The 27482-nt window shown below is 37.3% G+C and overlaps 1 protein-coding gene across 2 annotated transcripts; it reads right to left on the bottom strand.

The window, feature by feature from the left end:
* Positions 1–1368: 1368 nt before the first annotated feature.
* On the bottom strand, positions 1369–26172 carry FAM174A (family with sequence similarity 174 member A). 2 transcript variants are annotated; one of them, XM_070465857.1, is made up of 3 exons: positions 25482–26168; positions 14909–15043; positions 1369–1936 (listed from the first exon to the last, which is right to left on the bottom strand). In XM_070465857.1, exons 1-3 carry the CDS (start codon positions 25922–25924, stop codon positions 1933–1935), a joined length of 582 nt encoding a protein of 193 aa, XP_070321958.1. In that variant the 5' UTR covers positions 25925–26168; the 3' UTR covers positions 1369–1932. The 2 variants fall into 2 exon arrangements, with proteins under 2 accessions (XP_070321958.1, XP_020745075.2); XM_020889416.2 differs by lacking the exon at positions 1369–1936 and having other exon boundaries at positions 14905–15043; positions 25482–26172.
* Positions 26173–27482: the final 1310 nt, after the last annotated feature.

Genomic DNA, 27482 nt, shown 5'->3' with positions numbered 1-27482 from the left:
ATATCCTTTTTAAAGTATTAACCTAGAGAAACTGTGTATTTCTAAGTTGCTGCCACATATTAAAACATTTGGTAACATCCCCTTTAACACCAACTTACAGATCATGTATGAAGATTATCATTGCTTTATCTTAATAGCTAGTTTTCTTATTTTCTGACAGATTTGATTCTTACTTCCATTTAGTTTTAATGCAAAAATCAGTTTATAAATACAATTATTAAATGAATTAACACTATTTCTAAGACACTACAGCAAATGATTTTCAAATATCACAAAATGTTACGTATGATCTGGTTTTTATAACATTTTTAAATGATGAAGCTTCGTATAAGAAATCTGGAGGCTCAGTTTCTTTCGGAAATTAAAACTAAAGTATTTATCAACACTGTGTAAATAGTTCCTCATAATAACTATTAGTGGGAGCTGAACAAAGGCTGATCCCTTTAGAAGAGGAAATATATTTTCTCTTTAGTCTCTGTCTACATAATATACAGAAATATACTGACATCAGGGGGACTTGACTCATTGTGGTACGCCAGTTAGCATACAGGAGAAACTAACTTGGCATTTTATACTCCAAGTTACCTCATTGCTAGAGGATTACCTGTCCTTGCCTTGCTGAACTCTAGAGAGGCTTCAGGGTTTATTTTGGCCAATAAAATGTAGATGGAAATGAAATATACCACTTTAGGGCAGATGCTTATGAACCAGCATGCAGTTCACCACATCTGGACATTTAGCTACAAGACAATATTCCGGGCTGAAGTTTCTTCATCAGCTCGGCCCTGGAGAAAACACTATGAAGAGCAGAATCACACTCCATAGCAAACGGGCAGTGTGAGTGAGAGATAAATCTCTGCTGTAACCCATTGTGATCTGGGGACCATCTGTTACTACTGTATCAACTAGCCTGTCCTGACACACACATTTAAATTACCTTCAGGACCCCTCTAGGCAAAGGAGTCCATGACCCATACTTTTCCTGTAAGTTCTCCCCTAATTTTTAGAATGTGAAAAACTGAAGTTCAGTAGGGTTAATTACATGTTCAGAAGATAACGAGGTCAGTCTCTGTATCAAGGTCTGACTCCAAAGTCTACACACGTACTTTAATTTCTTCCTCTTCTACGTCATAATGTGGTGGGATTGTTTTCACTGGTACTTCTCTCACAATACTGTAAACAAATTAAATGGCTTTGAAATTCACTGGTTTCTGAAATATCTAATCAATGTGGTAACATACTTTAACAAGGAAGTTGTTAAGATACAATAACTTTTTGACAGATTTTTAAAGAAATCATATAAAATACATATGCTAATATGTAACAATAGCTTTCAGTTTACTGTATAAACACACTGTTTATACCACATTCAAAGAATTTTAAATCATATTTATTGTTTTACACACAACACAGACATTTTTATTATTTAAAAAACCCAAACTCAAGATAATAAATTTGGCTTCTTTTCCCCACAAAAACGGGAAATACATCTTGGTAAAGTTACACACCAGTTAGTTGTTGGGATTTATAGTTCCAGGAAAAAAAAAACAAAAAAAACTTAACCAGCCAAAAAATAAAATTTATATATATATACATATATAAATAAAATTAACTGATTAGTGCATAAACAGCTTACAATAATAAGGTAAGCAAGAAAGAGAAACTGATCAGAAAACACACTGCTTTAAAAGTAATTTTCAGATCTCTATTATAGTACAATTTACTCCCAACAACTCTGAGCCCATTAAGAGCACTTCTATACAGAGAAAAACTAACAAATGATACACATTTATTGCAACAACAAATTGAAGGTTATCATAATATATGTAACTTAAATACCCCCCCATTGATAAAGTGGCTTTTTATTCCTTAAACACAGACATTCTGCTCTTCATTGTAGAAGACGAAGTTTTCTCATCAAAAGGCACATTCTTATCTGCAAGAAAAAAAAATACTATAAATGCTTATCCTGGAACAAATTTATACACACTTTAAAACATCCCCAAAGACTTGGAGTACCAGAAGATAATGATATTATTTAATATAAGGAAATTATAATGAAGGGCACTAATAAAACACATAGTTACTTTGTCTACACTAATTATATCTGATACTGTTCTTTAAATTATACTTCTAACTTTTTCAAAGGAATTTTATACATAACTAGTGTGGGTACCATGAACAACTTTGACAAGTATACAACGTAATTATTTATTTATAGTTTCTGTAAACAATTCTTGACAGATTCTATTTCTAAAATTTCAGAAAGTAGTATTAATTGAAGCTGCAAGGACTGGAAGTATATTCAATGAAACAATAAAAAAAAAGCTTTCAATGTTTATAATACTTATATTTATAAATATAAATATTTTATATTTATATAATTTTAATAATTTATATATATTTATAATAGTTATAAAAATTTTCCATACATAAGATAAGGTTTTCTATAAATTATATGATGTGATAAGTGTGCCTATTTTCTTACCTTATTGACTAGTTTATGGTAATACGAGGATATATTTTCATCACACTATTTTTATATACCTTAATTCTAATTATACATCAGGCTTTACTGCTACTTAATCTAAACCACAGATGCTAAGGAACTTCTACTACTGAGAGTCATTACAACCAAAAGCATTTAATCCAACCAAAAGCAAAGGTATGCAGATTTTACTAACTTAATAAGTTCTCCTTTAAAATCATCAACATATAGAACTTCATACCTATGAGAATGAGTAATACTCTTTCCCAACTTACTGTTTATCTGAATCTTAGTAAGCAATCTACAATAGATCTCTACATGAGTAGGTTATTACAAGCTAAGGGAATTCTAATATATTTTGAGAGTAAATTTAAAAAAATACATATTGAAGGTTAATAAAACACCTGTTACTCATGAACAGTAATTGCTCAGAATTCACCCATTCATTCAGGGTCCCTGCAAAGCCAATTCTCTCTTGCCAGTTGCCCAGTTTAACTTTCAGAAAATACTTTGAATAGTCAGAGTGACAGACTTTAATTATCTGCTCAACATCTATTATCTCCTCTTTGCTAATAAAAATACTGATTTATTTTTGTGAGCAAAGTAGGGTGACAACATGCTGGAAGGAAGGGTCGGTTCTGGGAAATTTTGATCTCCTGATAAAAGGACAGATGTGGCTTGGGTTCTTGCCTCTCACTGTCTTCTCTTCTGGTATACAGATGTGATGGCTGAAACTGCATAAGCCACATAACCAGGATAAACTAGCATCAGAAAACCTTTAGGAAAACCACACAGATGTAGATCCTGTCATCAAACTGCCACTGAACAGAAGCTAGCAGCAAACTGCAGGCTTCTCACGATACGAGAAAAGCTTCTGAACCTCTGTAATTCTAGATTCTCCACTACTTGTATTAAAAAATAGTCAAACTAATAGAAGTAGAGAACAGAATGGTGGTTAGCAGGGACTGAGGGAAGAGGGAAACGAGGAATTGCTACTCAAAGGGTATGGAGTTTCAATTATGCAAGATGAATATGTTCCAGAGATGTTCTTGCTATATAACATTGAACCTAAGGTTAACAATACTGTAATCTGTGCCTAAACATTTTAGAGAGCAGACCTCATTTTAAGCATTTTAAGCATTCTTACACATGCTTTTCTATGAGGTAAAGCAAATGTGCAGTAATAGTACATTTTATGGAAATCTCAGTTTGGATATTTTTCAAGCTTCAAGAATGTTCTGTCTCTAAACATTATGCAATGATATAATTAAAAAAAAGGACATTTTTCAAGGACAACCTAAAAGCTAACTCAGAAAATCTTAAACTATCAAAACAGCTATTAAACCAAATCAAGTTGGAAAGGAAAAACTGTCTTAGTGTAGTCAAGAATATAGTTATTCCTTCTTCATTTAAATACATTTGCAAATATTAGATTCCTGGTTTTTTTCCTCCCTGGTCCTTTTTAAAGAAGATATAATGTCTTCGGATTTTAAAGAATGAACACTATCTGAGAACGCTCGGGAAGGTTAATGCCTTAAAAATTGTGTTTAGAACTTTTTTGTTCATAAACTTGAGATCCTTGTCCCTTTACTGTCCTGCGACCCCACTCACATGAGTCAGCCTTATGGGTGGCAAGTTCTGCCTGCATTGTCCATCCAGCCCAGCATATACCTTAGAGAGTTTGCGATCCAGACTATCACAGCAGAGCACAAGTCCTAAACCAAAGCCGTAAGTAAGCATTTTGCTAAACAGATCAACTGTTGGATGAACAGAAACTTGTGATTCAGCTTGTCATTAAGAGTTTCTATTTGACAGAATTACTTTAGAGCAGTCTAACACTTGTTCTAGCTCTGTACTGTCTAAAACAATAGCAATCTGGCAATTAAAGTTAAAATTTCAATTAGTTAAAACCCAATAAAATAAAAAAAGGACATGAGTTTGAGTAAACTCTGGGAGTTGGTGATGGACAGAGAGGCCTGGCCTGCTGCGGTTCATGGGGTTGCAAAGAGCTGGACATGACTGAGCAACTGAACTGAACTGAAAATTAAAAATTTAGTTTCTGGGTCACACTAGTCAAATTTCAAACTTGGAAAAGCCACATAAGGCTAGTGTGGCTACCAAATTAGACACAACACTTCTAGACCATGTAGAGAGAAGAGAAAACATATGTTACATTATCATTTAATAATATACAAATTTTTCATGTTCTTAACCAATAAAGACATTGCGATGGTAACTGGAGCAAGGCAAAATTTCCTTCTAAGGCTCAATGTCCACAGAAAAGTAAAACATACAGAAAAACCCCTAAACCCTACACAAACATCCTCTTTAGCTACCTGTTTAAATAATAACAAGGACAGCACAGTTCCCAAAAGTGGATAAGGTATAGACTATCCTACTAGTTAACACACACTGGACATCCTCAAATACCAATTCTATCTAAGCAATAGTACTCTGATGGATTACTATACATACTCTATTTACTTTGAATAACCTTAAGTGTTTATTCTGATAAAATGTTATGCTCCATATTGAAAGTAGTGATTTAGAAATTAGAATTATTTTCAAATTGATAACTGTTTGAGTAAGATCTTCTTAAATGAGAGTTTCTGGTTAACACATTTATATTAGATCTGTTCCCTGACTCCGATATGCTGTTGCTAATAACCAGAAAATATTCTGTGGCCAAGTAACACTGAGCACAAATGTCACGAACACATATAATACAGTATTAAATTTAATGACGCAGAAGAGAGGAGCTAAGAAGCAAATTTAGAGTTTTTAAAATTACATACATGGCAGAAATTACTAGAATAGCCTTGAAGTGATAGAAGTACTGGCTTTTAAAAAGTGCCAACCAAGATTGTCAAAATGTCCTTTAGTGTACACCATTATAAAATAATAATAACTTTACTCTTCAGCAGAAATCAAACAGAATAACAAGGTATTATTTCCACTTGTGTTGTGTTACGAAGTAATGTTTAAAACTACATTTTTGAGACTGGTTATGAGTATTTATTTCCAACATGGTGGTAAGAAAATGAAAGGTAAGTTTTGGTTAATACATAGTTGTCTCTGATTTCTCGTCACATTTCTATCAGAGAGAGCTAAAATGTCCTACACAATTGTTAAAACATTGGTATGTGGTTTACAGTTTTATAATTCCTTTGTGTAAAATGTTTCACTAACCAAAAGAAATTATTTCTAATATACAAATAAATGTAATAGGCTAACAACAGAATAATAATAGGATAACAACAGCAAATTCAAGAGAAATTATATTAATTAAACAGCCTGAGCTATTTTTTCCCACATACATACAAATTTTCCCAATAAACCTCAATGCTTAAATGACTAGACCTAGTGGTAATCATGGTTAAATCCCCAATATCCATTCAATCCCAGATGATGATTCTGAACTAACTATGGTATTTTCATATTTCCTGCCAGGGTTCAATTTAGCAATGATCATATAACCAATGATTCGAAAAACAAAAATAAAACTGTTAAACAGAGTTTCTGGGGAAACTTTTCTCATTCCTAAGAAAGAGACACAAGATAGCTGGTCCCCAGCTTTCATTGAAAATTACTGTTCAGGGCATGATTATAGGAATTGCTGGCACCATCCTATTACTGGTCTAAAAATGAAGCTCACACATGAAGACAGTCAGAATTAGGAGGATTGGGGGGAAAAGAAGCTGGAGTATTACATGAAAAAATAAACTTCTCTCAGGAAATTTAGATTAACTCATATAGTAGCAGTTCCATATGGTTCAACCTAGTGCAAAGAAACAGTAAAATTATTACTCCAAATTTTCACCACCAACAATATCATTATTAAAACTTCGATACATTGAAAGGCACGTCCTTCTGTAGTCGCTCAGAAAGAGCTGACTACAAAAGGCGAGTTTCATGCTGTTATTAAATCACGGTGGAGAAATTAATCTACCTCTCTGAGAATGACTTGCTTCTTGTTATTTTGTAGACAGAGTTTGGAAAATGAAGATGAAGTAATTTTAGAAAGCACTTGAACAATGAAGGAAGCATCAGTAAGAGAGGATCCAACAAGAATCACCAGCAGTTTTATTGCAGACTAATATGATACTGCGTTGCAACTGACAAAGCAGGCAGATAATATTTATATTCCTCATTTTAGGAGTCTTCATTTGATTGCTTCTCAGCCTTTTCACTAAGATAAAGTATAGGGTACCCATGTTAAAAATGAACAATAATACTGTGTGCTAATATAGAAGACAGAATGAACAGACTCTGGAATTATTTTCTTTATGGGTATAAATCATATAAATATTTAAAAAATGAAATGAGGACTGCAGTAGGAAGAGAAGCCTAGATTATTTAAACTCTTCGAGGCTCAGTTTTCCTATCTTTAAAGCGAAAGCAACAGAAACTACTTTGCAAAACAGTCTCAATGAATTCATCGTATATGTAAGGAGCTTAGTACAGAGTCTGGGACATCCTGCACTAAGGTAGGCATTTACTATTAAGAGATTATTATAATTATACCTATTATAGTTCTGCTACCCTACTCTCTCCAGTTTTCCTCCTGGCTCAGTGACAGGACCCGTGCCTGATCTTATCCCTCTGAGGACATTCTCTCTACCACTATTATTCATTACCTTGGATTTTCTACCATTTATATGACTGCTCTGGGAAGCCCTTGGTAAAAACCCTCTTTGAGGGTCTACAAGGACCTTGTGATACACTCTCCATATAAGTGTTGATTTTTCCCTTTAACTGAGAGCAACAAGCACCATTAACCATGATTATCAGCTGTTACCAAAGTGAGTCACAATGGGATCTATACCGAATAGTCCCCAACTTAGGACAGTTTGACTTAACAAGTCTTTGATTTTATGATGACATGAAAACAATATGGATTCGGTTGAAACCATACTCCCAATTTTGAATTGAAGATGATCCAACAAGATCTCTTCTCAGGCTAGCATGATCTCCTTTATGATGCTGGGAAGTGGCAGGGACCCACGGTTCCCAGTCAGCCATGAGTTCATGAGGGTAAACAAAAGATCCACTTAAAACCATTCTGTACTCATACAACCAAACTTTAAGTGTAGTATTCAACAAATTACATGCGGCATTCAACACTTCGCTTAAAAAAAGCCTAAAATAGGCTTTGCGTTAGATGATTTGCCTAACTACAGGCTAATACCAGTGCTCTGGCTAATGTCAGTGCTCTAAGCATGTTTAAGGTAGGCTACGCTAAATACTGACGTTCAGGTTAGGTGTATTAAATGCATCTTCAACTTATGATATTGTCAACTTATGATGGCTTTGTCCAGACATAACTCCATAGTAAGTTGAAGGAGATTTGTTCATCTTCTCCATGAGATAAATTGGAAATGTTGAACAAATTGATGGCATAATGCATGTTTAATATCTGATACCAACACTGGAGGGCTTCCCAGGTGACTCAGCAGTAAAGAATCTGCCTGCAATGCAGGAGACACAGGAGACGTGGCTCCGATTCCTGGGTCGGGAAGATCCCCTGGAGGCAGGCATGGCACCCTACTCCAGGTATTCTTGCCTGGAGAATCCCACGGATGCTGGTGGACTACAGCCTGGCAGGCTACAGACCCACAGTATCGTATAGAGTTGGACGTGACTGAAGCCAACTGGGCATGCACGCACCAACATCTGAAAATCAGAGGAGGCCCCACCAATTGAATCTACTTCAAATGAAGTAACAGAGTTTGTACTGTATATCTCATCAGAAAACAATCTCTATGTTACAGAAGGTAATAGGAATACAAACACACCTCTACCTACTTGTCTTTGAAACTTCTGCCCAGAGGAGAAAAGAAATGAGTCTACCTTCCTCTCAAAGTGAGAGACAGAAAAAGAGATCCATGTGTGCATAGACTTTGGGGGAAAAAAAAAAATCACAGCAGATATCTAAAATCAGTGTAGGTATTATTTAATATTGTTTGAGGAAGAAAATAAAAGGAGAAAAGAAAAACTACCCTTTGCTTCTTGGCACCCTGAAGTATCCATCCATCTTACTGATCACTTCAAAAGGCACAGAAGTAGGTTGGGCGCAGAGAAGAGCCTTTCCTCTGGTTTTAGCAAGGCTAAAGAATGATAATCAGGAATTCCAACTTTAGTTCAGACTTCTTTTTTCTTTATTCCTGGCCTATGGATGTGTATCTATTGTTAACTGCATGAGGCTGGGTATTTTATCCGTTTTTGTTCACCACTATCCCCAGAGCTCAGTGGAGTGCTTTGGGATACATGGCAGACAGTTTATCATTGCTTTTAATGAAGAGATGAATGCATCCAATTTATTATGTCCTCTAGGCTATCACAGGCACCTCCAATACTCATGGTTAAAAATGACTTCACACTCTTTGACAAAAATCCCACTCCTATAAATTTACCCTGAACATACACCTCCAACAATACAAAAATATGTATGTGCAGTGTTATTCACTTCAGTATAACCTGTACCTGCAAAATAATTGAATGAAAACTACTTAAACATGAAAAGTATAGGCAACTGATTCAATAAACCATGATACATACACAACATGGAGTACTACATAGCTGTGAAAAATAAAATCTCTATGAACTTACATAGCATGACTCACAGGAGTACTATTAAAATATGAGTATATAAACTATATGCTACCTCTTGTGTAAGAAAGAGATATATAAGAAATATATATTCCAATCAACTTCTATCAAGAGAATCACAGGAGGACCAACTGGAAAATAATGAAACTGATTATCCACAATGGGTGAGGAGGTAAGAATGGTGTGGAAGGGGTCAAGAGAGCAATACTTCTCTGAGTATATCTGAAAGTGAGCAGGTATATGTTCTTAAAGTTTTCTGGTATAGTTTTTATTTTTGGAGGCATGTTAGTTTTGTTCAAATAAAAAATAAAGACAATACAAATGGGAGAGGCAGAAAAAAATCTAGGACAGAAGTGAACAAGTGACTTAAAATTGTATTTTAAATGACTACTATAAACACAATTGAAAAGGGAGAGGAAAAGAACTAAGCCAAATCACTTATAGTACCTGACTACCCTCAGTCCTGGGCAGGATGAGGTTGTAAGGAGAAAACTGCAAACAAATCCTCAACTCTTAGTAGTACATTTGTCTACTGTATATGCAAAGTGATTCTCACACAATATTAGTTTTATTATAAGACTGAGCAATAAGTAAATGTGTTGATGTTGGGAGCCAGGATGTTGCTGGAAGTCATTCTTAACACAATGAACAAGAAAAATGCCATTATGGAAAAGGAAGAAAGCAAGAAAGAACCCAGTGGGGATAGACTGGAATGGCAGAATGGGAGGTGTGAAGTAATAGTATATAAAGTATGTAAATATGCATGTATATTGGAGCAAGAAATGCAACCCACTTCAGTGTTCTTGCCTGGAAAATTTCATGGATAGAAGAGTCTGGCGGGCCACAGTCCATGAGGTCACAGAGTCGGACATGGCTATGCGTGTACACACAGATACACTCATGCCTGTATAAATAGGGCACATTAGGTTTTGCATATGTGCTTATATATAAATTCATACAGTTGTCTGCTGAAGGACATTCTGGTAGCAAAGAGCTCAGCTAGCACCCAAAGGAACCAGGGCTTCTTCGAGAAATGGCTGATTCCATGGCTGGAGCAGTGCAGATACAAAATGAGCCTGGAACATCTTGTTAGGCCAGAATGTAAGGAAATACTTAAAAAAAATGGGAGCAAGTCACAGGGGCAGAGAAGTCAGCTTGAATAGGCTCCCACTGGCAAGCACAACAATGAATTATTATGAATCCTTACTGCCAATAAGATAGACAGACAGACAGATATATAGACAGATAAAGAAGAAACAAGGATAAGCTCTTGCTAAGAGTACACGTCAGTGCCGACTGGTAAATATGGAGGAAATGCTAAGTTGGAAAATCATGATTTTGCAACTATCATGGTGAATATTAAATCAGACAAGAATGACGACAAATGGGTACTAAATCTCGGGGGAAATTTTGATGAGAAGCAGAATACTGTATGATTTTAAAATGCCTTTTTAGTAGTTGTGAAGGGGAAGAAAAGTACATATTGGAAAATCAGACAAAGTTTTGAAGAGGAACATCACAATTCCCACTGCTACTGAAGGACAGATGAACTCTACGTATCTGCAGATAAGGATGTCCTGAAAAGGATGTAGGAAGATCTATGGAGTATTTCTACCAAGAATGCACACTCTGAATCTAATAAGAAGGAAATATCAGAAAATCACTTATATATAAAATGAAACGGATGCATTCTTCTGTATCATTATGACTGGGAAAGAGAGAACATAAGAAAACAAATGAAGTAATGTGTCAAAGATAGGTGACTCTAGATTAAAAGTTTAGGGTAATTTTTGTACTATTTTTATTCCTATAACTTTTCTATAGAATTGAAATTATTCCCAAGGCGGGGGGGGGGGGGGATTAAGTAATGCATGCACATAGGCTCTTTGAAGAAAAAAAATCCAACAACATAGAAGTATATAAAAGGAAAAGTAAAAAATGAAAATGAAATGTCAGTCCCCAAATCTCATCTATTTTCAACTGGAAGGTACGCTTTACAAAGTCAGGATATTTAAAATTTTTCTTTTCTGTTTTGTTGCTTTAATGTGTCCCAAGCCCCTAGGCTAATGCCAAGCAATAAAAAATTGCTGTATGAACTAGCTGTTATATCACTGATTTATTGGATGGATAAGGCTTAGACGATAAAGAATTCGCCTGCAATGTGGAAGACCTGGGTTTGATCCCTGGGTTGGAAAGATCCCCTGGAGGAGGGCATGGCAACCCACTCCAGTATACTTGCCTGGAGAATCCCACGAACAGAGGAACCTGGTGGGCTACAGTCCACAGGGTGGCAAAGAGTCAGACACCACTGAGCGATTAAGCACAGCATACAAGCACACTTCCTGATGTGCTCTCCTCCTTACTTAATCCAGACATACGTTTTTCCCAAGTCTTTTAAGTAAATGGTATCATAACACTAAGAAATTCAAGCTTATTTCATTATCGATCATCATTGATAATTATCATTATTCCCGAAACTTGCACCTCCATTATTACTGGGTTGTTTGTTCAGCCTGAATGAACGTCTTGGCTGATCTAGTATTTCCATTTCTCTATCCTTCACCTTCTAAACAGAATACTTAAATCCTGTTGACAATATTTTTCAAAGCCTCTTGAATAATTCACTCCACTCTATTTCACTTTTCTAAAATTTCTTTGAAAAAATTTATTTAAAATTTATTCTCTTTTCTATTTATTTGGCTACTCCAGGTCTTTATTGTGGCATGTGGGGTCTAGTTCCCTGACCAGAGATTGAACATAGTCCCCCCTGTTTTGGGAGGGTGAAGTCTTAACTGCTAGAACATCAGAAGTCCCTACTTCTCCAATGTATGTATATCATCTAACTGATCTTTTTCCTGGTTCCCTTACTTTCCAAGAAGTCTCTACTCCTCCAATGTATGTATATCATCTAACTGATCTTTTTCCTGGTTCCCTTACTTTCCAAGAAGTCTCTACTCCTCCAATGTATGTATACCATCTAACTGATCTTTTTCCTGGTTCTCTTACTTCTCCAAGAAGTCCCTACTTCTCCAGTGTATGTATACCATCTAACTGATCTTTTTCCTCATTCCCTTACTTCTCCAAGAAGTCTCTACTCCTCCAATGTATGTATACCATCTAACTGATCTTTTTCCTGGTTCCCTTACTTCTCCAAGAAGTCCCTACTTCTCCCGTGTATGTACACCATCTAACTGATCTTTTTCCTGGTTCCCTTACTTCTCCAAGAAGTCCCTACTTCTCCCGTGTATGTATACCATCTAACTGATCTTTTTCCTCATTCCCTTACTTCTCCAAGAAGTCTCTACTCCTCCAATGTATGTGTATCATCTAACTGATCTTTTTTCTGGTCCCCTTGCTGTTTATTATAATCTTCTTACAATTTATGCACAGTTATCTTCAAAATATAGCTTTCATTATGTTTTCGCTGTCTTAAAATTTTCCAAGTGACTTTTTGCAACCTGTAGAATAATCTGTAACTGATTTAACATGTATCACAATCTGCCTTCTAATTTATTGTTCTGCCTTTTGCATTCAAAGCTCAAAAATAATTCCTTCACCCATTCATTTCTTTCATACATACTAATATAGTACTCACTTCTTTCAGTTCCCTGAATATACTTTACTCTTTTGCTTCTGATTCTCTGTGACTGCAGCGCTCTCTCCAACTCTCAGCCCCTCTAGTCACCCTTCATTTAGCTAATTTTTATTCATGTTTCAAGTCTCAATTTACCTGTCACTTCCAACAGGTTTTTCTGGATCATTCGTTTCTGTGAGTCCACTATATATTCCCACATCATCCTATTCTTCCTCTTTCTCTGTTTCTGTAACTCTAGACTAATGCTTAGCTCCCTGACGGAATGCAAGCTTCATGAAAAGAGGGGTATATGGAAGATAAATAGGAGAGAGAGCCTGTGATGAGGTGAGACGCAGAGCAAGAGATGGCTGTGGGTGACGACATCTCATGGAAACTCTCGCCTTCTTATATTCCTCCCACCTTCCCTGCTTCTGCCACTCTTGATCTCTCCTTGGCCACTTTTCCCACTACGACAAGAGGTCTCATTCTTCAACACACATCTGATTATTTGATTATATAAACTCTGGCTAAATACCATCAGGAACAATAGCAGGATAACAACAAACTCCTTAAAAAAAACAAAACAAAAAAAACTGGCACATTCCCAGGACTTGTCACAGTTGATCCCCACACGTAACACGTTGCATGTATAAATACACACGCACATACAACAGTCTGCATTCCAGTCATTTTCTGCTGCTCACTTTCTGAATAAACTATCATCTGTCACAACTACAAACTCTGGGTAGTTGTTGCTGACTGTAACAATCTTGTGCTTGTCTTGAGTCAAGCACACTTGAAATAGACAAGCTAGGCTTCAAGTTCAGTTCCTCTTTGGAAACAACCCTGACTTCCTAAGTCAACAACTTCCTTTTCTGTGTTCCCTTTCTGCATTTGTGCAGAAGAGGTACCTCATATGCACTGAGCTTTTCAAAACACGACCAATACTACACTTCTAAAATATATTAAAAACTCTGCAGAAGATTAAAAGAAAATACTTATACAAAACGTGACTCTTCGCCCCAATCCTACTCAATGAGCACCTTCTGTAGGGCGAGCCCAAGAGGAGGGAAACGATGAGCTGTTTGCTCAGTCTCAGTTCCCACCAGTATTTCCAAATGATTCTTACTAGTCACTCCAGCACGTAAAGGGAAGCATCCGTACACACAGTGGCTCCTAAACGCGTGTGAGCGACTTCATCCGACCCGAGCAAACAGGCAGTAACTGGCGATGTTAGACTTAATGGGAGCTGTGCAGTACTTTATAGCCAGTTTAAGGGCTTTTCAGGGGGTATGTTTGATATAGCCAGTTTAAGGGCTTTTCAGGGGGTATACTTGAATGTTCTAAATAAACCTTAGCATGTTCTAAATAAATACATTTTAATGTATTTTATTCGTGTTGTATTTTCACTAAGATACAGAACTGCTAATGAGCAAATACAGTTGTCTGGGTCACACTTACACATCTAGACTCTACTACTACTATGGCATTTTATGAATATATTTTTATTAAGTGAATTAATTACCAGCACCTAAAAGCTCATATATATCTGAGTTAATAATCCAATTTTTGTTGAGTCTTTTTTTTTAACCCCCAGATTGCTACACTCTTTCTATATATGTAGCTGACTCTGGATGCTGGTTTTCCTTCACCCAAATAATTCCTCCTCTATTCCAACATGTCCTTCCCTATTGACTGCAAACTTTATTGCTTCCCTTCCTCATGCCATCTGCACTGAAACTAGTCTATATCCATGTAACTTTGTTTATCCAAACCTTTTAGGAAAGGTCTCAACTCAGTGAGAACAGATATGAGAACAGACATAATAGTCATAGGATCAGACCGCTGACCATAAGCCCCACAATTCTGCCAAAAACACGGTTTACAAATAGAGTAACAGAGACTAAAACCAAAATATTTTCAGAATGCAAAAAGAAAATCACGTTTACTCATCTCCCTCTACACCTCCCAGAACCACCCCCACCCCCACCATGTGCACATACACACACAGAGGATTATCTTCATGCAGCAGCAAAAAGAAAGCTCCACAAGGAGATCTACAGTAACAATTTCTCTGGGGGATGGTATTCTGTTGTCTACAACTATTTTAGCAAAGCAAAGCGAATGCTAGCTACTGCTTGGGTAGCACAAAGAACTTCATTAAACAGAACTGAAAACTCATCATTTAGGATAAAAACTGTTAAAAGAAATTCAACTTTGAACTGCACAACACTTACCTTCGAGGATGATTGGCATCAAACAACGTGTTGTCATCCTCCTCATCATCTTGCTCTAAAGGTGTCAGTTCCATGTTTTCTATGTTAGTGTCCAAAACCCCATATCTCCTAGTCTTTCGGTTTCTTCTTCTCATCCTATTAAATACAGCATATTAATGAATAAAAATTATTTAAGTGTGGTATGATTTTTATTTTATACTTATTTGTAAATTAAAAATAAATTACTCCAGTTTCTGACACTGAAGGCATTCAGTATAAGAATGGCTACATCTTGGGAATGTAATCAATTAACCATCTAAGATTATTTATTTATTTTTTAAACAAAACCTACTCCTGTATGTCTGGTGCCATCACCATCTGTTCTGCCTGACACACTTTCTTCCCTGTCAGCTGATGATGTTGAGAGACAATCTCTTAAGTCTTTGTTCTCCTCCAATAGTTTTACTAAGGCCTTCTATTCCAGCCTTTCTCCCATCTCCTCTGGGCCTTCTTCTTACTTTCTGCCCCTCTAAGAAACTGTATGTATATATGCACTCAAATTCTAGGCTGGGGAGCTTACAATCTCAGCTGCATCGATCAGAATCACCTAGGGTGTTTTTAAAAGCTCCTCACTTGATCCATCAGTTCAGTCATTCAGTCGTGTCTGACTCTTTGCGACCCCATGGACTGCAGCAAGCTAGACCTCCCTGTCCATCATCAACTCCCAGAGTTTACTCAAACTTATGTCCATTGAGTCAGTGATGCCATCCAACCATTTCATCCTCTGTCATCCCCTTTTCCTCCCGCCTTCAATCTTTCCCACCATCAGGGTCTTTTCAAGTGAGTCAGCTCTTTGCATCAGGTGGCCAAAGTATCCATATCCCCACACAATTGAATTACATATTTTCAGGGCAGAAACTAGGCATCAATAGTTTATTAATGTTCTACAAGTGATTCCAGAGTAATGAAAGCCAATATCCTAGATCACTGGTTCTTAAGTGTGGTCGGTCATCTAAGGGCTTATTAGAAAAACAAATCCTCATGCATATCTAGACCTACTGAGTAAGAAACTGAATTTAGGGCCCAGAAACCCAGGTTTTAACAAACGTCCCTTGTGAGTTTGATGCAAACTAAGTTTGAGAATGACTGCCCTAGAAGAAGGAAACTATTTTAGAGTACTAAACATTATTATCTTTATATATATGAAGAGGTCTCATGTTTTAGAACCCTACTCTCTCCTTTCTCAGGTAACTTTCCTTTTCCTTCAAATTATTTACCTCCATTTGCATTTATATGTGCTAATTATATACATTTGAGTGTTTATTTGCCTGTCTCTCACTAAGTTCCATGAGGGAGAAACCATGCCTATCTGGTTCACCACTGCATTATGACCTTGTAGCACAGTGTCTGATTAATTCTCCTTAAGTATCTGTTGAAGGTCTGAGTGACATCATATCCTAGCTCAGTGATCCAAATCTGACCTTGATATCAATGCCTAAGTCGCCTCCAATGTAACAACCTCAACTCCACACACAGAAAAATATGCTTCACACAAGTATCTGTATGAATTTAAAAACAAAAGATATCTCAGCAAGTGATAACAAATATGTTTACTTAAATTCTGATTCACTTTGTACGAGGTAATAAGCGGGATAAGAAATACTACAAATAGAGCAGCAAGTATATAGCAATACAAGCCTCTATATAAATGATAATGGGGACCCCTAGGAGATAAATGTCTTGCTTAAGACAAGACATATTTGAGTTTCACTAAGTATAGGGTGTTGCACTAGTTTCTGGATATAAAGTACTTGGCCTAATGATCAAAATTTAGAAAATATAACTTAAACTCTAGGAAAAATTAAGATAATTTCCACTAATCACTGCTTATAAATCTATCTGCCCACCCAAAGACGGTAGAAGAGAAAACAGAGGTTTAAGTATGGTATTTAAGCTACAAATATGACCAATGTAAGAATTAATACTAATATAACTAGCAAGAATAAGGTAGATTCATCACCATCCTGGTGATCGTTTGAAGTCTGAGTCTTTTTTGTATAGTGAGAAATTACATGGGTTATGTTGTTAAATTTACAAGCATATATAGGTGTGAATGTATCTATGTCAAACACACACACACACCGCCCCGCCCCCCCATGCAGACCAGAAATCTAAACTCCTGTAAAGGATTAGACAGTATTTTAGACACCGTAGATCACATATGGTCTCTGTCACACATTCATATTAGTTTCTTTAGTTGTTATTCATCTTAATTTCTTCTGTTGTTACTTTGATTTTTTACAACCCTTTAAAGTTATAAGACATATCCTAGGCTCATGGGCTTTAAAAAAAAAAAACAGGTCAGCAGACTGGGCTTAGCCTATGGGTCAGTTTACCAATCTCATCTCTAATTTAGACTCATGAACGTAATTCACAGAAAAACTAAGAGCAGAAATGACAAAAGTACTGACACTTTTGTAGGAATAGAAAAGTATAGGGGAGTTATAATTCACCATCGGTGACAGTGGTAAAGAATCCGCCTGCCAATGCAGGAGATACAAGAGACACAGATTTGATCCCTGAGTCTGGAAGATCCCCCAGAGTAGGAAATGGCAACCCACTCCAGTATTCTTGCCTGGATAATCCTATGGACAGAGGAGCCTCATGGGCTACAGTCCGTGGGGTTGCAAAGAGTCAGACATGACTGAGTGACAGAGCACACTCATTGGTCCTTTGAAACCTTGTGATTTAATAACATTTGCATGCATTGCTTTGATTTTGAAAACTGAAAACTTAAGAATGAGTTAAGAATACTCAGGGTTTTAAATTCTTCTTTTCTGTTTTGCCAGTCTGTTGCTCAATTTTCTAAATCATATGGCTTTCTAAACATTCTTGCAGTTTCAGCCATGTGAAATTATTTTTGGAAATAAACTAGATTCTTCCAGGTCATTAAATTGTTATATGTTAATAACCAGGCCATCGTCAGTCACAGAATACCTTAGCAAGTCTTTAAAAAGGAAATGATATGAACGTCGATCTTAAGGACTTTTAATAATTATCTCAGCTAACATTCTTCTCCATTTCCAAGATCATCATCATTCCTTGAATGATTTCCCAATCTTTCAATGAGTGGATAACCTAATCTGCCCAATAATGCTTTTTCTCTTTCTGTGTAAAATGTAAACATTTGCCTGCGTTGCTATGAACACTTTATTATTTATTCTAGCTTCTACTGTCTTTTAACATATATAAATGCTACCTTCTGAACATGACTCCAAGCTATTTGATAAGGACATATTTCATATGCAAAGAGAGTGCACTCTTTGGCACAAAATAAATTGGGGAATGCAGTTCAATTAAAACAAATTTTGTATTTTAGGAAATGTTACTAATTCACCTAAAAATAAGTCAAATTAAAAAAACAACAACTACATATCATAAAACAGAATTTAAACTTAAAATGAGATTCCCCTAAGAATATCTTTCCTAAGCCCAAAGATATATGCAATAATGGCTACATGGTCATGGCAGCTTTATGGCCATAAAAACATCAAATACAATACATCCATCTGCATTGATTTTTTTTTTTTTTTTTTTGTCTTCAGGGAAAGCCAGAAACCCATATAAAGCCTTAATATCAGGCTGATTCAAGGGACCATCTGCTTAAAATACTAATAAACACTAAGTGTAAAATACATATAAAAAATGTATTGAAATCTTAAGTAAAAGGCTAATATGCAGTGTACATTATTTTTGAACAAAAGAGTAAAGGAGGATTTAAAATTCATGCAATTTTAACAGCTGTGGTTCTCTACACAAATTATTATTTTCATTAAGCTCACAATGCCCAAACTTGTCTATGTATGTTAATAATTACATATATACCATTATATATGTGTACATTATTTTACCAGAGTAAATGCATAATTGCAATCTGAAAACAAATTTTGTTGGGTCTTAAAAAATGGAACTTTAAATGTGTGGAGAGGAAAATATGTGAGCCTAAGAAAGCAAAAGAAAGTAGCAGTATGGTTTATACTATTGAATTATATTCCTTTATTGCACAGTGATCACAGGTAAATGAGCTTGATCAGATACTTTCTAGATATTCAAGTTAGTATTCAAATAGCTGTCTCAACTGAATGCAGATTCCTCAATGTTTCATTATACTCAGGCTGGTAAGAATCATTTCTGTTTAAATAACATGTAAAAGCTACAGTAGAAAAATAAAGTTAAAGTACTAAAGTAAGGTTGATAAAGTTTTATGTAAAAATGTAGGATGCCACATAAAATAAACACAACAGAATAAAACTCCATTTCGTTTTACTACTCTGTGAAACGGAGACAGGCAATCAATGTAACCTGCTACAACCTGCTGCACTGATCTGATTTTCCTGTTTTAATTGAATGCCTGTAGGACATTATTAAGTAATTTTTTCTATTTAACATTCAAAACTAGACTGAGGAATATAGTATTTAATGGGATATTTTATATACATACATTCTCCTATGTGATCAGGTACAATGATAAAGCTGTCTAAGTCTTAACGAAGGTACAACTAATGATATAAAATTTGCTTTGAGTATTTTGGGGCAAAGTGACCAAGAATGATTTTTGGAACTCATTTTGTTTTCCCACTGAGACATAGCTAAATAAAAATTGGTGAGCCACAATTTCAGTTGTCTATGACAACACAGTATACAACATACAGCAAAAATTATTTTATCTGAAGTTTCTCTCATCTTCATCTCTCATTCTTTTTTCTCCTTGCCCCCACTCCATCTATAGCCTTGTCAGACCTAATCTCTTGCAGATTAGTTTCAGAGTTCATATATTATAAGAGTATGGTATGGGGGAGATTTTAGAAAATATCATGAACATCCCCACGAAAATATTACAACTGGGAACAGCATCAAAACATGTATATTATCATATGTGAAACAGATCACCAGCCCAGGTTGGATGCATGACACAAGTGCTCGGGGCTGGTGCACTGGGAAGACCCAGAGGGATGGGATGGGGAGGGAGGCGGGAGGGGGGATCGGGATGGGGAAAACATGTAAATCCATGGCCGATTCATGTCAATGTATGGCAAAAGCCACTACAATATTGTAATTAGCCTCCAACTAATAAAAATAAATGGAAAAAATTCACTAAAAATAATTACTATTTCCTGGGTGTGCATATAAGTCAGGCAATTGAAGTAAGCAGCTTACATGCACTACCTGAGGTAACCCTCACCATAAGCCTTTAAGTATCCTTATTCTAAACACAGAAAGTCAGACCTTAGAAAAAATTAAATTTGGGACTGTAAATAGTAGAGCAAATAATCAGGCAATTTTATTCCCAAGTCTGGGTTCTTAAACATGAGGCTTCCTATTGTCTTCCTATATGATTCAAAGTAATTTTAACCAAGGTCCAAAGTTAGCTACCAGTCTTCTGATCCCTAACACAAATGATCTTACATTATACAGACTAGATATATTACTTTAAGTGAATTGCATTTTCTGGTTCATCCTTTCCTGGTAAAAAGTAAGAACTTGGTAGCTACTAGCAATAACAAGTGCATTTATGGTCTTCTGGTTAGGCCACTTCTTAGTTTTGTTGCAGTTTCACTGCAACAGTTATTGGCTTTTTATTTATCCTGAAGCAAACTTCTGCCTTAACAGAACCATGATTTTTCTTAGAGAGCAACTGATCCCAGCCCTGTTGTTGTTGCTTAGTTGCTTAGTCTTGCCCAACTCTTTGCAACCACATGGACTGTAGCCACACCAGGCCCTTCTTTCCCAGGACTTAATTCACCTCTCCTTCTATGGAATTTAACACCTAAACTAAGGGACAAAGAGACTGAAAACTACTGCATACCTTCACAGTGGATTGTTCCTACCGAGAAACCTCTGTGATACTTTAGTCTCTTCTCTCCTAAACTGACTTAGTTTCTACCTGTGAATCTCCAATTGCTCTTTGACTTTGTTGTTGTTCAGTTGCTCAGTTGTGTCTGACTCTTTGTGACCCCATGGACTGAAGCACACCAGGCTTCCCTGTCCTTCACTATCTCTCAGAGTTTGCTCAAACTCATGTCCATTGTGTCAGTGATGCCATTCAACCAACTCATCCTCTGTCGTCCCCTTCTCCTCCTGCCTTCAATCTTTCCCAGCATCAATGTCTTTTCTGATGAGTCAGCTCTTCGCATCAGGTGGCCAAAGTATCGGAGGTTCAGCTTCAGCATCAGTCCCTCCAATGAATATTTAGGAATGATCTCCTTTAGGATTGACAGGTTGACCTCCTTGAAGTCCAAGGGACTCTCAAGAGTTTTCTCCAACACCACAGTTCAAAAGCATCAATTCTTCGGTGTTCAGTCTTCTTTATGGTCCAACTGTCACATTCACATATAACTACTGGAAAAACCATAGCTTTGACTAGATGGACCTTTGTCAGAATGTCTCTGCTTTTTAATATGCTATCTAGGTTTGTCATAGCTTTTTTTCTAAGGAGCAAATGTCTTATAATTTCATGGCTGCAGTCACCATCTACAGTGATTATGGAGCCCAAAAAAATAAAAGTCTCTGTTTTATTTTTATTTTATTTATAATGTTTCCCCATCTATTTGCCATGGAGTGATGGAACTGGATACCATGATCTTAAGTTTTTGGAATGTTGAGTTTTAAACCAGCCTTTTCACTCTCCTCTTTCACCTTCATCAAGAGGCTCTTTAGTTCCTTTTCTTTCTGCCATAAGGGTGTGTCATCAGCATACCTGAGGTTACTGACATTTCTCTCAGCAATCTTGATTCCAGCTTGTGATTCATCCAGCCCAGCATTTTGCCTAATGTACTCTGCATATAAGTTAAATAAGCAGGGTGATAATATACAGCCTTGACATAATTCTTTCCCAATTTTGAACCAGTCTGTTGTTTCATGTCCGGTTCTATCTGTTGCATCCTGACTTTCTGAGATCTCAATCTTCTTCCAGGAAATCCCCTTTAGTTTAAGTTAGCCAGGGTCATTCTATATGTTTAATTAAAATAGTAACTAATAGAAGTAGTAATCTAATATTCCTTTAATATTGGAAGGAAGCATTAAAGGAAAAATACACAGGAGATGAAAAATGTTATTTCCTTTGAAAAATCTAATAAAATAACTGTTTTCCCTGCCCGAACATTTCTGTCTAATCAAACCCAGTTCATTTAGTTAATGTCTGAGTGCAAACACTGTACTTAGCCTTAGCTAAACAATGATTTGTAAATAGCCTTTGTTCTGAGGTTTTTGAGTCTTCCCTAGACCCACACTGATCCCTAATTAAGAACTAAGAATGCTCATATATTAGGCAACTGCTTACCCAGTGCCTACCACATTTTGTACATAATGTTCAGCACTGGGGGTATAATAGAGAATAAGACACACAACGAGACTATATACTAATCTTAGGAAGCCTTCTCTATTCCTTATATATATATATATATATATATATTTCAATTTCTACAGAGAGAATCTAATTTTCTTTGGAATATTTCTAGACTCAGAGGGGAAGTTACATCTATTTACACATTCATAATATGTGAATTAGATTAAAAACAATACTGAAGTTTTATAGAGTTCAAGTAGTTTACAAGTAAAATATTCTCAGTGTTTTCTCATATCAGTTAACGAAAGGATGATTTTTGGCCCATTCTTCCCTGTTGGCACAAATAAATAATGCTGCTATGTTGCCACGCCTATTTTGAAGTGGAGAGTCAAAATGGATATTCACCAAAATAAATGATTTTCATAATCTGGAAGCAAAAAGAATGAGTTCTGTTCTGAACACTGCCCAGACATTGTTAGCATCAAGTTGAACATCAGGTGGCCAACTATATTTAGGAGTTGGTCTGAATGAATGTACTAGAGAACATTTTTTTGTACTAAGAGTACAATTTTTCTTAGCCATAGATTCAGAATTCTGCTGTTAACAGAAAATGTTAGTGAGTCATCTAATAGAATCAGACTAAAAAGACTGTACCCTTATGAGCTTTACTGAAATGAAGATGGAAAATCCATGGCAAGAAATATTTATATGTTAAGATTAGATAAGGTAAAAGCAAAATGAAAAAAGATCATCCCCAAAAAGTTATCATCAGACTCATCATTTATTTTGTGTATGAAACAATACTTAGGGTACTCCAATTCTATATGGAAAATATACAGCATTAAACAACAATGACATGGTGAGAAAAATAATTACTGCTCAATTTTCTTCTAATATGTTTTTTTCATATCAAGAAGAAAGTTTCAGTTTGGGTGGTTATATGTCTGTAACATCTCATGAACATTTTCTAGCTTTCTCTTTAATAAAAAGTGGACCTGGATTTGCTGGGTTTTGTGAACCAATACTATGCAGCTCAAATAATGCTTCCACCAGTGATTTTCAAACATTTTGAACTTAAAATTGCTTTATGTCCTTAAAAATTGTTTAGGACCCTGAATAGTTTATAATTATGTGAATTATAAATATCAATTCTTAATATATTAATTAAACCTAAGAAAATTTTAAATACCATTTGCTTTTTAAAATTATAATAAATCCGCTACAGATTAAATAGCTTTTTGTGAAAAATACATTGTCAAAAAGAAAATCAACAAAGGTAAAAAATGGCACAGATTTAGATTCTTTTTCAAACCCTGTTAATGTCTGGCTTAAATGGATAGAACTAGATAGAAAATAAAAAGAGTGAAATAAGAAAAATAGAAAACTGCTAGATTTTCGTATCTGCTTCCGCCTTCAATCATTTGCTATGTGTTGTCTGGTTGAAGGCTATGAAGAAAATCCAGGTACAGTAGATATGAGCTTGGAAAATGGAGGTACATTTTAATAGCTTTTTCGATATTGGTGTTTATGTTTTTTTGATAGAACACCAAAACTCAACAAGAGGTAGTTATGACTCTTAGGAGTTAGCTGCACTGTGGAATCTGAAACTATATCAATGAACTTCTTGTGTCCTATACACTTATAAGAGAATGTATTATTTTGAAAATAGTTTCAATCTTGCAGATACCTGAACAGGTCTCAGAGGACCCTCCCACCCTCCAAGGTTCCCTGGATCACTTGTCTAGAACCACTGGCTTAGGCTGTACTTTTTCAGTTAGTTATTTAAGTCAAGGAATGTTTTAAAGAAATACATGAAATAGTTGAGGGTAGGCAGTTATAGGAAAAAAAAAAAGTGAAATAATTTTGGAGAACAAACCAGTGCATTCCTACACACCTACCTCTAATGCATTAAATAGGAGGAATCTACGGAGTGCTTCCTTAGCTCTTCTCCTGGCTGGCTGCTTCTAACAGTGAGTTCTCGGCTCTGCATGCCAGCTCTTCAGAGAGGAGGTCCCCAACTCAGTTAAAGAGCCTTTATTATGATTTTTCCAAATCGGTCTCATTACACAGTTGGAATGTTATAATAAATACCATGACTGATGCCGTTAAATAACTTTACTTCTATAACAATGGAATGTATCAAGTGGGAGTTAGTTACAACAATATAAAATATCACTAATTGAACTATGTAATTCCTTTTCTATTTGATAAGGCATTAAAGGGAGTAGAAAAATAAGTGATAGTTATTCATAACCTGGTACAATGTAAGCTCCTGGTTTACTCAACCAAAAGTTTGATCACAGATTTGGACAGATATCATGTTATTAGAGAAAAAAAATTCAAACAAAGCAAATGATGGACTGTACAATCAATCATGATCATTAGATATTGTGGGACACCACTTTATTCTCCTAGGTCAGTTTTATCATATGTAAAGTGAAAAATGTCATTTAAGTGTCCGTATTTGTATCAAATCTGAAATTTAAGTAATTCTCTAATAACATTCTATATTAAGAACAGGTTCAAAAAACTATTCAGGTGAAACCTTAAACCTCTGAATCACTTAGAATTATTTACAGATGAATTCATTTTGGAAAAGTTTTTTTTTGTAAAACAGCAAATCTATCCATTTACTAATTCAAATTTTTGTAAAGTTAAAATCATATATAGTTAAGATATTAAACATACTCTCCAGCATTATAACGGGATCATATTTATGACACATTTTTTTTTTCCTTTGCTGCACAGGTATCAGTTTTCCATCTTATCAAGAAATCGGTAACATTTCGCATCGTTTATTTAGTGTCATGCAAAATGAATGCTAGACATTTCTAATGGGGACTCTAACAACGACTGAACCATACGAAGTTGTCAGTTTTCCCGGTTCAAAAGAGATGGAAACTTCATAAGGTACAACCGACGGTGGCAAGTTAAAAGTCAACAGCAAAAAAGTGCTGTTAAAAGAACTTCTCTTCTTTTTACCTTTTATAAAATAAATCACCCTTACGATCATTCTGCATTACTATTAACTTAAATATTGCTATAGAGGTTCGGTGCTAATTTATAATTTAACATGAAGGGGAGGTAGCAGGGACTTGGTGGTCTGAACACTCCCAAAGGTACCACAGGCTTTCAAGACCGTCCTTGTCACAATCTCACTCAGCAGGCACCTTGACATGGGGGTGGGAGGAGGTCGGCAGATAGCGCGTCTCAGGCCTGCCGGGGAGGCTCGCGGAGGCTTCGCCTCACCTGACCGTCCTGACGACGAAGTACACCAGCACCGCGCCGCTCACCACCATCAGCACGGTCAGGGCTCGCTGGGTCATGGGCTTGTCGCCGGGGTCGGGGCTCACGGCCAGGAGGCCGCCCGCCGGGCCCCCGGCTCCCGCCTTCCCGCCGGGGTCGTCAGCGGCCGGCCCCGCCCCGGGCGTGCTGCCATTGCCGCCCTCGGCGCCCCGCGCGCCGGCGGCTTCCAAGGCCGGAGCGCGACCCGCGGGCCGGGCGGCGGAGGGCTCGGGCAGCGGAGGGGGCCGGGTGCGCGGGCCGTGCGCCGCGGGCCGGGGGTCGGGCGCGGCCCGCGCTGCAGGCGGCCGTCCCGCTGAGGGCCCGCTCAACTCGGGCAGCAGCAGCGACAGCAGGAGCGCCGAGGCCAGGGCGCGGCTGAGGCAGCAGCTGCAGAGCGTCAGCTGCATGGTCCGCGGCCGGCTCCCTCACCGCGCGCGAGCTCCGGGGCCCGCCGCCCTGGCTCCAGGCGGGACCATGGGCGTGTTAACTGAAGAGACGGAGGAGAAACGCTGACTGGACCCGGAGCGAAGACCTGGCCCGCCGCAGGTGGCGGAGGCGGCAGCCGCGGCAGCTGCCGGCGACAACCGGAAGTTCGTACATCTCAGCGGCCCCCCTGCTAGTAGGGACGCTCGCGGTTGCTAGCCTTCTCGGGCTGGCGCGTTCCGTGACGTCAGGTGCGCGAGGCCGTCTGCGCCCCGCGCACTTCCGGAAGGCGAGAGGAGAGAGCCTGCGGTTGGCTCCCTAGAAGGAAAGCAAGCCGGAGGAGAGTTGTGTTGTGTGCAGCGGCGCTCGCAGCAAGTGTGCAGGAAGAATCCGGGAGAGAGTGGAAGTTCGTAATTTGAGTTTGTTAGTGCAAAACTGAAGAAACACAGCCAATCATTTATTAAAGACCGCCTTGACGTTTCCCTCAGCTCAGGTACATATTTTACTAGACTGGGTTGTTAGGTCACTAGAAAGAAAGTAAACAGTTGTGTCAAGTGTGCGGCAACTCTGCAGGAAGAAACCAGGAGAGATTGGAAGCTCATCATTTGAGTTCGTTGGTGCAAAACTGAAGAAACACAGCCAATCATTTATTAAAGACCGCCTTGACGTTTCCCTCAGCTCAGGTACACATTTTATTAGACAGGTATTGTTTTCCTGCCTCTAGGTCCTTGACCTCCCTTTCCTTAGAGCATTGCGTTAGAGAACTGGTAACTACCACTAATTGGTACAGGTATTAGTAACTGGTAATTGATTCTCTTCATTTTGGGAATATAAATCTTTTTAAAAGTTCTTTCCCGTGTTACAACCCAGGGCTGTCTGTCTTCCGGAACTAGGAGTCATCCTTTTAAAATGTCAGGAAAGGAGACATCACCCATAGCTCCCAGTCTCCTAGGGAGCGTAGAAGCCTAAGTTAGGCAGGCGCTTTGTGTCAAGTTGTAAAACTGCCTCCCGTCACGCAGCTTAGAGAAAAGTTACTTTTTCTTTGTGAAGGCTTCCCTAGTAGCTCAGATGGTAAGCATCCGCCTGCAGTGCAGGAGACCCGGATTCGACCCCTGCATAGGGAAAATCCCTTGAAGAAGGAAATGGCAACCCACTCAAGTATCCTTGCCAGGAAAATCCCATGGACAGAGAAGCCTGGCGGACTACAGTACATGGGGTCACAAAGAGTCTGAATTTCCTTTGGGTAAACAACTGGCCTAAGAGTTTTCCTATTCTTAAAATATCTTAAGCTTTCTGTTGAGTTCAGACAGAGTCCTGGCCCTTCTTTTCTGTTGTGATCGTCTTGAATAAGTCTCTGCCTGTTTAACATTGACATCAGTAATGTGGAACTTTGGGGTGAGCAGATATAAACAAAAACAACAGACCAGAAATTGAAGTTAGTGTCTGTTCTTTTAAAAACTTACTCATTCAACAAATTTTTTAGACTTTCTACTCCTTCAGAACTGTATTTAAGTATTGAACAGTAGACGAGATATCATCCTT

Source organism: Odocoileus virginianus, chromosome 3 (genome assembly GCF_023699985.2).
Source record: "Odocoileus virginianus isolate 20LAN1187 ecotype Illinois chromosome 3, Ovbor_1.2, whole genome shotgun sequence".
NCBI classification, from domain to species: Eukaryota; Metazoa; Chordata; class Mammalia; order Artiodactyla; family Cervidae; genus Odocoileus; species Odocoileus virginianus.
Note: the sequence above shows the minus strand (reverse complement) of the source record. Positions and strands in the feature narration are given on the sequence as shown.